This window comes from Cyprinodon variegatus, unplaced genomic scaffold, assembly GCF_000732505.1.
Source record: "Cyprinodon variegatus isolate N-32 unplaced genomic scaffold, C_variegatus-1.0 Scaffold879, whole genome shotgun sequence".
Taxonomy (NCBI): domain Eukaryota; kingdom Metazoa; phylum Chordata; class Actinopteri; order Cyprinodontiformes; family Cyprinodontidae; genus Cyprinodon; species Cyprinodon variegatus.
The window spans coordinates 81,712-92,749 of NW_015151332.1; the positions used below are offsets into that span (position 1 = coordinate 81,712).

At 39.2% G+C, this 11,038-nt stretch overlaps 1 protein-coding gene across 3 annotated transcripts in view; it reads left to right on the plus strand.

Moving 5' to 3' along the window:
• The window catches only part of LOC107099507 (transcription initiation factor TFIID subunit 4-like), a 152,576-nt gene that overhangs the window by 21,884 nt on the left and 119,654 nt on the right, over positions 1-11,038 (plus strand). Inside the window, exons 3-7 of one of the 3 annotated variants that reach the window (XM_015397656.1) lie at positions 1,012-1,164; positions 2,436-2,588; positions 3,151-3,273; positions 3,649-3,738; positions 6,995-7,204. In XM_015397656.1, the coding sequence (XP_015253142.1) occupies positions 1,012-1,164; positions 2,436-2,588; positions 3,151-3,273; positions 3,649-3,738; positions 6,995-7,204 (729 nt within the window). The remainder of the gene's footprint in view (positions 1-1,011; positions 1,165-2,435; positions 2,589-3,150; positions 3,274-3,648; positions 3,739-6,994; positions 7,205-11,038) is intronic. The other 2 variants (XM_015397657.1, XM_015397658.1) reach the window with 2 other exon arrangements.

Here is an 11,038-nt window from a genome sequence, read left to right on the forward strand (position 1 = left end):
TATGCCACCAAGAATTGAGGCAGTTCTGAAGGCAAAAGGGGGTCCAACCCGTTACTAGCATGGGGTACCTAATAAAGTGGCCGGTGAGTGTACACTTGTGTTTATTCTCTACAGAGCAGCAAGAAGTAAAATGTTTGTGCACTATGAGCACCTGAAAGCTTCTGCTTAACTTATTAGGTGCAATTTTTGCTGGTTTATTTATTAACGGCAAAAAATATAATAAATAAAAAATAACAGTTTAAGAGCCGCCATAACTAACAGGTTTGTTTAAGCAGTAGTTTTTGTAATTTTCTGCTCTAAATGAAAGCAGGTAGATCATCTATTTTGACTTTCTATTCATAAGAAGCTGGGATAAAAATCAAGCGTTAAGTCATTAAAAAGTTTATTTTCAAATAATTATTGATTTACTTTGGTGCAGACACTTATCTTCTGTGTCCAACATTTTCCTTTAAATTTATAAAAAGGACATCAGATTCCCTGCACTTTGACATTTAAATTAGATAAACCCCCAGCAGAGATTTTAACAGTCTTCCTTTGAGCTGTCTAACAGCTCCGCATCCTCAAACAGCTGCAAATTGTAAAATAACAACCCGTAAAGTCTTTGGGTACATTTTATTAGAGTAGATATTTATTTTACTTGCCACCATTAACAAAAAGGTAGGATTTACCAATTATAATCTAGCTAACTTGCTATTTTAAGGTGTTTTCTACATGATTTGCACAGATTGTCATCTGACAGAGAGCTTTTTTTGCCTTTTGCTGGGCTAAAGAGATCACCCCCTCCCCCAATGATTCCTTCCACAGATTCCTTCCTTTTTAATGCATGCAAACCTAACATAGAGTGAACAGCCAGTTCTTGTGACATCCTGATCTTCTGCTCCTTTGCTTTTTGTCAGTCTTTTCCTCGCCATCTTACTTCCACCATCTTCTCCTGCCATCATGACCTTTGTCTTCGTGTCTCGGAGGCACGCTGCTGCTTTTTCCTTATCCTTTTATCCTTTGTCTTCCCAGCAGTCTCCTGCCACCTCTCAGACCCCAAGGCCGTGTCCTTTGACCTCGGCCAAGGTGGCACCGTCTCCCTCTACCACACTTTCCAGTCCTGCCCTCCAGACCACTTCCTCTGCTTCTTCCTCCTCTTCCTCCTCCTGTCCTGCACTCCGCCCTGTGAGCTAAAACCCTTTGAAAGCAGATTTCATGTTTAATTCCTGCTGCCCTACTGGAAGCTATTGTCAGGAAACAATGCTAGGATTTGTTGCACGAGTTATTTGATATAGTTTTTTTTTCTCTAAGCAAAATAAGAACTAGTTTACTATACTTTTTACAAAATATTATATATTCCTTCTGACAGCAGAACCTTTGTTTAGACTACCAGCCACTTATGCTTAATTTTTAGATCAGATTTTAGACATATGATATAATGTTAAATACTGAGGTCATTATAGAGTGATATTTTAACATTTATGCCGACATTGAAGATCTTCCTTAAATGCAGCCTTTAATGCTATCTTAGACTTGATTGGCTTTGTTCAAAATGTTCACAGACCCACACATTCTCATCTTCATACTTTGGATCTTGTGCTGATATAGGGCATTGATTCAAAAGAAATATTTCCTCACAGCCATATCCTAGCAGACTGCTTTTTAATAGCCTTAAAATTTAACTTTGGAGAATTCTCTTGTTCCTAAAGAAGTTTTCACTTTAGCAGATTTTTTATCAGATAATGTAATACATTCAGAAAAAAACTATAATATGTTTTTCCATATCTCTGTATCACCAAAACAACTCTGCATAGGGCCACCATTTGAAATACTCTCCTTCACAAATTAATGGTTTTGTTTACAAAGTTATTTGTTCTCTGTGTACTCCTTTGGAGCGCAGATATTTGGTATATATCTCTGTTATTTTGTATCAGGACTGCTAAATCAAAAAAGTGACTGAAGTGACTGACTAAGCAGCTTATTTTTCAAAGACTGTGGTTCAAAGATACTAACTTCTCTTTTGTCTGCATTTAAAAGCAGATACTTTATAGTCATTAAGGTTTTTAATGTCTTTAACATATACACGTAGTCCATGTTGTTGTAATGCTATAGGCACTGTGTGTTGAATCCTGAAAGATGTTTTGGTGCCAAGAGGAAGCAGAACCTAGATGACAAAACCATTGATAGCTTCTAGATATGATTTGTCTTGTTATTTATTTGTGCACGGGCTTAAAAAATATGTAATTAATACTTTTAATGGATTACTTTCTTTCTAAGTCCCTTTCTTGTCACTTCCTACCCTTTCGTGCTTCTCTTCTGTTAAAAAATGTCCACTGAAGTCAGTAGACCAGATGTGACAGGAGCGCCGCGGCACCTGACGTCTGTTCTCTGTGGCCTCGCTGCGAGCAAAGCGTCACGTCCTGTTTATCTCTCTGTCTCTTTCCTTGCTCTTTCAGAAGGGCCCTGTGGCACCGACTGTGGCGGTGACGGCTCCGCAGCAGACCCCCGTGGTCATGACCCCGCAGGCTACCACCCAGTCTACCTCCCAGCCAGCTCAACCTACACAGGCGAGCATCGCACCGGCCCCCGGAGCTCCAGTCGTGTCCCAGGTTTGTTCCACGTCTTTCGCCCTAACAGGGTACAGCTGCCACAGGGTGTCCGGCTCTGGTCCGTCTTCTCTGCTACATCACAGGGCCAGACGTGGACAAGGAGTCTCACACATGCCCACTAACATTTGCACCACTGCATTCACACCAGTGCATACTTAAGGACATGCAGTCACCTTCAAGTCTTGCTTCTGTTCAGCCAGGACCTCCATAGATCTACATAGACACATGAACATAGATAAACATTTGCCACAAGAAGCACCAATTCTGACTAATATATACATACCCATTTAACTTATGGTATGATTACAAATATTTCCGCTTGTTTTTCTCCCAATGTTTACATCTGATCACTGCTGCACTTTAAGAAAAGCAAATGTCATGAAAGCTGTACAAATCAAAATGTCGCTTTGTATACACTCTGTGTATACAAAGCGACATTAAAGTTTGTCTAAGTCTAAAAGGGAAAGAGACTGTTGAGATTTGTTTGTCTATAGCCTGATTTATTTCTTTTTTAGTACTTATTTTTGAAAACATTGAAATATTTATTCATTATATTTTACAGGAAATGCAAGAAAATGTGAAGAAGTGTAAGAATTTCCTGGCCACACTTATCAAGCTGGCATCTCACAACTCTCCATCTCCTGAGACCTCCAAGAACGTCAAGGCTCTGGTCCAAGATCTGCTGGTGGGTGTCAGAAACCAAACCACCTCTGTTGTCTTGGTTACCGCAAATTACAGCAGCAGATAGCCATTTATCTGTAATATAAGCTGCCCTATGAAAATAACATGTTTGAACTAAGTCAACTTTGACCTTTTAGCTTTTTTTTTTTTGCATTGAATATTTCCAACCTGCAGATGGCAGCATGAAACTTTTTTCCACAAATGTCTTTCTCTGTCATGAATTTACAGCCTTCATGCTACGATTATACCCTGGAGTTCCAGGATGGCGGTTTGAAAGGATTATCGCCTTTGCAAGTGTTTGGGTTTCATCATATTATGCTGGAGTCACAGTGCTAATCTGCCTGCTCCTTGTTTTTTTTCACTCCTCTCTAACTGACAGGATGCCAAGATTGAACCGGAGGAGTTCACCAGCAGGCTGCAGACTGAGCTCAAGTCGTCCCCACAGCCTTACCTGGTGCCTTTCCTCAAGGTTCGGGACTTCCGTTGATCAGATAAAATGAAAATGCTTCACAGGCTGATTTCTACATTGAACCCGCTGACCTTCCGCTCTCAGTTCAAAAATACAATACCATTCTTGACTTTTTGAACTTTTTCTACATTTTGTCACATTACAACCATACAGTTCTGGTTTATTTAGATTTGATTTGTCAGCTTCATTTTTATGTAATCCGAATGAATAGAAAACATTCATAGTTCAGTCCTTTTGAGTTCTCTACAACAACTTTGCTCATCCAGACGACGCCATTTTGAATAATTCTTTGTGACAGAACTCAAACCCCATCAGATTGATTGCAGGATGTCTCTTAGCATCAGCCTCCCAGTCTAATTCAGACTCGATCCAAACACCTCAACTTGTAGCTGCTATTTCCTGTTCCTAGCTCCTCTCATGGGGTCAACAGTTATAACTCGATTCTGAGCAGGAAAGGAGCTCCAGATTGCTGTGCTGAATCCAGACAGCTTTCAGCCTCATTATGTGACAGACACACATGAATGATGGTGGGTAAATTGGGACTACAGCCTTCTGGAAAAAGAACTACAAAAACTAGTTATGGACATGTATAAAATGGCTGAAGCTCTCCATTAAAAAGCCCAAAACATATAAAGGTGGGGACATTAGCATATGTCACACAGAGTGTTGATCTCTGTGAGATAAACTGTGCTGTCATACATTGGATTGTGGGCAACTGTATAGCTCCTTGTGGGGGCCAAGACTTTCATTAGATCCCTATGCTAATGGCATTGGTTCTAAGAAACTTTCAGCTTCCTCATCCTAGCTCCCTTGCAACTGCTAGCAGTGTTCAGATTTTCGCAGTACTCTAAAGAACCTCGACCTACTCTGCAATTATCAAAGGTTTTCAAGTGGAAGGAAGGTAGAAAAATCCCAGAATAAAATTTATTTAGCTCTCTTCTAACCAAAGGTTAGCAATGTCACTGTGAGGGACCAAACTTAAATAAGGACAAAAGGTGTTCGAAATTTGAAAAAGTGCTTTAATTTAATTGTGTCAAAAATGGTTAACAAAGGCTCAAAAGCAATACAAAATAACTTAAATACAAAATAACATGGATCTGGGCCAAACTTAACTGAGGTCAGCTGAGGATCCAACTCAAACAAAAAAACTGACCCACAAACAAAGAACTAAAGGCTGCTTAAAAAGGGATGGAGTAACCCAAGTCTACCACATGAGGGAGGCATGACATAACAAAAGAACCAATAAATACAAAATTAACCATTCTATGAAACAAATAAAGCAAAACTAACTTTTACTTAGCAGAAACAATGAGTATTTAAGTGACAAACTAACAAATTAAAAACAACTTGAAACAAGTCTCCCCCGTCAGTCTTTCAAAAAGCAAATGGTACGCTCCAGGTTTCCTCCTCCAGCTGGTTTGCATCAGCAGCACCTCAAACAAAAGAACAAGTGTAAATAAACCATTCAGACAGACATTAATACCTGTCTAAAAGAAATAACCAACTTAAACATAAACTGTAATATAATATAAAGATATAAAAGAAATATAAAGAAAAAAATACTAACACGCCGTGGTGGTGGGAGGATCATCAACCATAGTCACACTAGCTGCATTTCCATTGCAAATGTCCTAAAAAAAAATGTCCCTATTCTGCTAATTTTAAAAATGTCCAATTTTTGCAATTGGTATTTCCATTGAATAACAAATACAACTTAAAGTGCAGGTGAATATGTTTGTTCACGCATTAACTTTGGGAACATCATGGCAGTGGCGGATGTAAACACATGAAATATATATTTCTAATAGGCTCCATCATCCTCCAAATACTCTTATTACAAGGCTGTCAGGCTCAGCTGCAGATCAGGAGACATTTTTGATGCTAAAACATTGTTTCCATTGCAGTTTTGCAAAGTGTAAGAATTTTGATGACAGAAGAAGAACCACCTCTTCGAATCATTGAAAACGTTTGATCGAAAAAAGTTTTTTTTTGTTTTATTGAAGTGTTTCTATTTAGCATATATATATTTTTTTATTACAATTTGCACGATTTTATGGTGAACGGATACACAGCTACTGCCTCGCTCTGTTCTTCCAACAAGAAGTTGAACACCTGTGATTTTCCGCTCTCTCTCAGACCTTTGCTCCTGACTGCTGCACCGCCCCATTTTACTCTAAAGCTTATTGAGATCTGGAATCTACGGAAGAGGATTAGGGCCACTGGAAAAGAAAAAAAAGTTAACTGATTTTTTTTTATTTTATTTCAGTATAGTATGGGAAAAAAGTCAGAATTCTGACTTTAATCTCAGAATTCTGACTTTATTCTCAGAATTCTGACTTTTTTTCTTAGAATTCTGACTTTTTTTATTGTCAGAATTCAGTCAGAATTCTGAGATTAAAGTCAGAATTCTGACTTTTTTCCCATGTTAAACTGAAATAAAATTTAAAAATCAGTTTACTTTTTTTTTTTTTTGTGGCCCTAATCCTCTTCCGTAGGAATCACATAGCTTGTGTTAAGATTTCCAGTTTTCCTCCAGGACTCATGTGTTTCACTTCACCCATCTTCCAATCAACTCTGACGAGCTTCCTGATCCCCGCTAAGGAGAAGTATCCCCACAGCATGATGCAGCCACTACCACCCGCTGCTATAAGGAAGATTTGTTCAGGGTGATATGCTGACTTTTTCCGCCAAAAAATTTCCAAAATAACAACAATATTTTTTATCTGATCTTACATAACCATCTTTTTCCATGTTTGCTGTTTCCCATCTGGATTGTAGAGCAGAGAATAGACTTCTTATGGCTGAAAGGGAAGTAGCTCGAATTAGATTATTGTTATTTGTGCATTTTTTAAGAAATATATAAATAATCTCATTAAAGTTTGTGGTTTGAATGTGACAAAATGTGGAAAAAAGATAAAGCAATATGAAGACTTTTGGAACTGAGCTCCTTAGAGGAAACGGAAATATAACAATTTTTATTAACAAAAACAAAAGTTTTTCATGTTAACCCTGATTAGAGGCTTTAATGCATTGTAGAGACAAAGTAAAGGTTTAATGTTGAACAAATGAAAAAGCACTAACCAGTAGGATATGAAAGAACACATTAATATGGCTCCTTATGCCACTTTTAGTCAGGGTTTATTAAACTCCTGTAAAATAACCAGTGAATCCATCAGTCGGATCTTTTTCTGCAGATGTATAGAATATTTTTGCTGTGTGACTAAAATCTTTATGACCTCTCTGTTCACGTCAACAGAAGAGCCTCCCGGCCCTGAGGCTGTCTTTGCTCAACAGTCAGCAGTCCCTGACCCAGCCCTTGCAGCAGGGAGTCAAACCAGCAGCCGGCGGCGCCCCTCCTGCCATGGTAGCTGGACCAGCTGTCCGCATTCGGCACCCTAACAGCGTCAGCACCACGGTGGGTGTCGGCGCTCTGCCCACTGGGACCGTCGGACATGCAGCTGCCATGGTATGTACAGAGCAGAGCTGTGCTCCTGAGCCGACACAGATGCAACAGCCATGTTCATGAGCATGGGAACAGTTTAAATCTCTTAATAACTCACATGCTCTAAATGCATTAACCTGGTATTACGAAATCAACTGGAAATCACAGTTAGATTTGCTTAATGGTTTTTATGTTATTCTGTTTGTTTTGGTTTAGTTAACTTCATTTAACTTGCCTAAGAGTTAGTTTAATGGAGATACATTTTAATGTTTCTACTAATAATATGCCCAAGATCTCAATGATTTACAGAAAGTACAATTTGAAGCATAGCTATAGTCCTCACCTTCGATAAATTGGGCTTTGATTTACGTTTAGGGGAAACTTCTGTGAATATTTGTGTTGCAGGGCATCAGAGAAAAAGCTGAGTTAAACCAATCTTTAATAAAACAGCTTAAAATTGAAGCTTAAAGAAAGTTTTCCTAAAGGATCATTGTAGAATCAACTGGGAGAGGGAGGTGGGAACAAAGGAAGCAGGTGGGGTATTAAGGGGAGAAGGGGAAACTGATGAGGAGGATCAACGTAGGAGGAAAGGAGAAAACTGGGCTGGAATTGACTGAGAGGAAACCTAACAGTAAATAATAAAATGAACATGATCCCAGATAAAGAACTAAATAAACAGAAGGATGATAATACTTCTATTAATAAATCTTGTATTATATCTAACAATACCTCTATAAAAGACATTTCATTCCAGCGCTGAGCCCACAACATTATAAATGACCCCTCACACCCCCACCATGGACGGTTCTACCTGCTGCCTTCTGGGAAAAGGCTTCGAAGCGTCCGATGCAGGTCCAGCACATTCCAAAACAGCTTCTTCCCCGCTGCCATTAGACTGCTGAATGTGGAATAAAACGGGGAAAAAAGGAAAAAAGTGCTGGATGTTGGAAAAATCATATACCAGTCTTATGTTTACATTTAAAAGCTGTACTGAACAAAATTTTGTTTTGTGTTCAAACTGTGTTCAAACTGACAATAAAGTCTATCTAAGTCTTAAGTTAAAAAAAAAAATCTAAGAAATAAATTGACCTAAAAATATCAAGAAATAAGACAATGAAATACTGTAAAACAAAAAAAACTGTCATGATGGGATTCAGGTTCTTAACCCACATGCAGAACACACACGGACTCAGAAGAAAAGTTCAACTGTTTATTGAAAAAACACAGAGTTAATAAAGTTGAAGCTGGGAAACAGATTCCGGGCTGGTCACAACGGGGTTCTCTGCAGAGAGGGAAAGTTCGGTTAGCCAGGATCCAAATACTACTGACTGTAGAGTTGTGCAGGTCTGTACCTGCTCTGTGGTTCAGGCTGAGCGGCAGAGGGAGGGAACCAGAAGGGTCCAGAGGCTGAGGGTCGGCAGAGGGCTAGGCAGCGGCAGGGCTTGACTTCAGACTTGATAGTGTTCAGGTTTGAGTTTCTTTCAGTTCTCTTCTTGAGAGCGGGCAGGCAGGTTGTGACAGTTTGCCCTTCCAATGAGCTCTTGAGATCAGACAGGCTGGTTTCAGCTGAGATACTCTTCCAGAGTTCCAGGGTTCAGTCAGGTTCTTCCTAGGAAGCAGAGAGGACAAAAACTGGTTAGGTTTAGATTCAGATTTTCAGGGGAGTCAGAGAATCAGACAGGCTGGTTGGCTGAGGCTTGCTAACCGTAAATGGCTTAACACTCTGGCACTGGAGTGTTGCTCTGCCTCTCCTTAAATGCTGGTCTCCTGATGAGCAAACGAGCCGCAGGTGTGGTAGGCAGCTTCAGCTCCAGGAGACTTAGGGCGCCCTCTGCTGGAGAAAGGTGGACAGACCTCCAGATCCCAACAAAAACATCACCAGAATATGATACAATAGTGTTGTTTCCTGATATTTGACCGATTTTAATTATGAAGTGTTAGATATCATTTAATTTGTGGATTTCCTTGCAGTTTGAAGAAAATTGATAAGGCTTAGAGTGGGTGTATGGGTCACTTCAGGACACAAATATGCTTTATCCATTAAAAAAAAACAAAAAAACCCCAAAATGTTTACATGTATTTGTTGTTTGAATAAAACACCCCACTACGTCCAAGTTTCACATTTCTGACTCCAGCTGCTGCCCTCAGAGGTAAGAAAATGTTATCTTAAAGAAGAATGTAGGAGGCTGGAATGGGCTGAAACTCCAGTGTCTGTGTTTAAAGTTAACAAAGTCCTCTGGTCATTTTTTTTATTTATTAAGCAGCTTCATGTTTGGTACCACAGTGACACAGAAGTCTGACTAATTGATTCTCTTTTTGCAGTCCACAAATTTAGGATATCTTTGCTAAATTTGAATCCTACGGGTATCATATGGATATCAGTCCGTTTCCTGGTTCACTGCTGCAGAAGGTTCTCCTTTGAAAGAGTCAAACTCTGTTTGGCAGCAAATTTCACACAAAGATGGCATCGCAGTAGTCATGTGAAGTTCAGCACCACCCAAACACAGCTTAGCCTGTCAGGGATGGGTTGAAACCTTTTTTTTTTTTTTTTTAAAGATTGAATAAAAGGAAACAGATTGTAGTTTGATGGGTAAGCTTAGATTTCGGACCAAGATGTCTGAAAAGTCTAAGATTTGGTGTTTGTGGCTGTTTGCACAATCATTAGCAAACATTTTGATCATATTGTTATTTCTCTGCATGTTTTGTACCTCTAAGCTGTTGGAACTTGAAAGTTTTTAGAGTTTAAGTTTATCAGGTGCGGTGTGTTTTTGTAATGAGGGAAGTTGTGATACGAGGGCATTAGTAAGCTTTATCGAGGTGTGATGTCTGAAAAGTCTAAGGTTTGGTCTAAAGTTTGGTGTTTGTGGCTGTTTGCACAATCATTAGCGAACATTTTGATCATATTGTTATTTCTCTGCATGTTTTCTACCTCCAAGCTGTTGGAACTTGAAAGCTTCTAGAGTTAAAGCTTATCAGGTGAGGGTGTGTTTTTGTAATGAGGGAAGTTGTGATACGAGGGCATCAGTAAGCTTTATCGAGGTGTGAATAATTATTAGGCTGCTTTCATTCCTCAGGGCAAATGGACCAAAAAAAAACAGCTTTAACTGACTTGGAAAAGTCCCCAAATTAATCAAAGTCTTTCAAAGGGATGGAGAAGTCCTAAAACTGCCATTAAAACCACAGAACTGTTGAAGGATTTGTTCCAAATTTCATCAAGAAATATGTTGAGAAGAAAAGTTGCAAGCAATTTACAGTAAGAAGAAGCCATTGGCCTTGTTGTGTTGTGAGTTTCTATGTGATCTGGAGAGCCTAGAAAAACAGGGTAATGCTCAATGCTTACAGACACGGTCACATTAGGAAAATTCACTGAACAACTTATGACTTTTTTAGATATTGTTTACATGTAATACTGGATTAGCATAGCCGGTTTGACATTAACAGCTGTTTAATTTTGTTTAATGTAGAAAATGTTGACCTATACCTTTTTATATGCTTGTGGGCTTTATTTTATAAGCTGGCATAAGCCAAATAAATTCAAAGTAAGCTACACATATCCATCTGGAAAGCCTGCTGTTGCAAGTGCTTGCAAAACGGAGAGACACTGAGTTTAAATCTTTGAGCTGATTGGGTAAATCCTGTGGATCATATGGTGGTGCCTGCGTCCCATGTTGAGCTTTTAGCCAATCGCAGCATCAGTAGCAGCTGCGACAAATCACCTTCTTGATTTGCTTCACAACAATGTAGTTAACTCATAAATCTAACTCTTACCAAATCTGGTCGGAACCAACTCTTAAAGGAGTAGTACGCCCAAAACATGCTTAGCCTTCATTTTCTACTCACCCCCATGCTGAACAACAC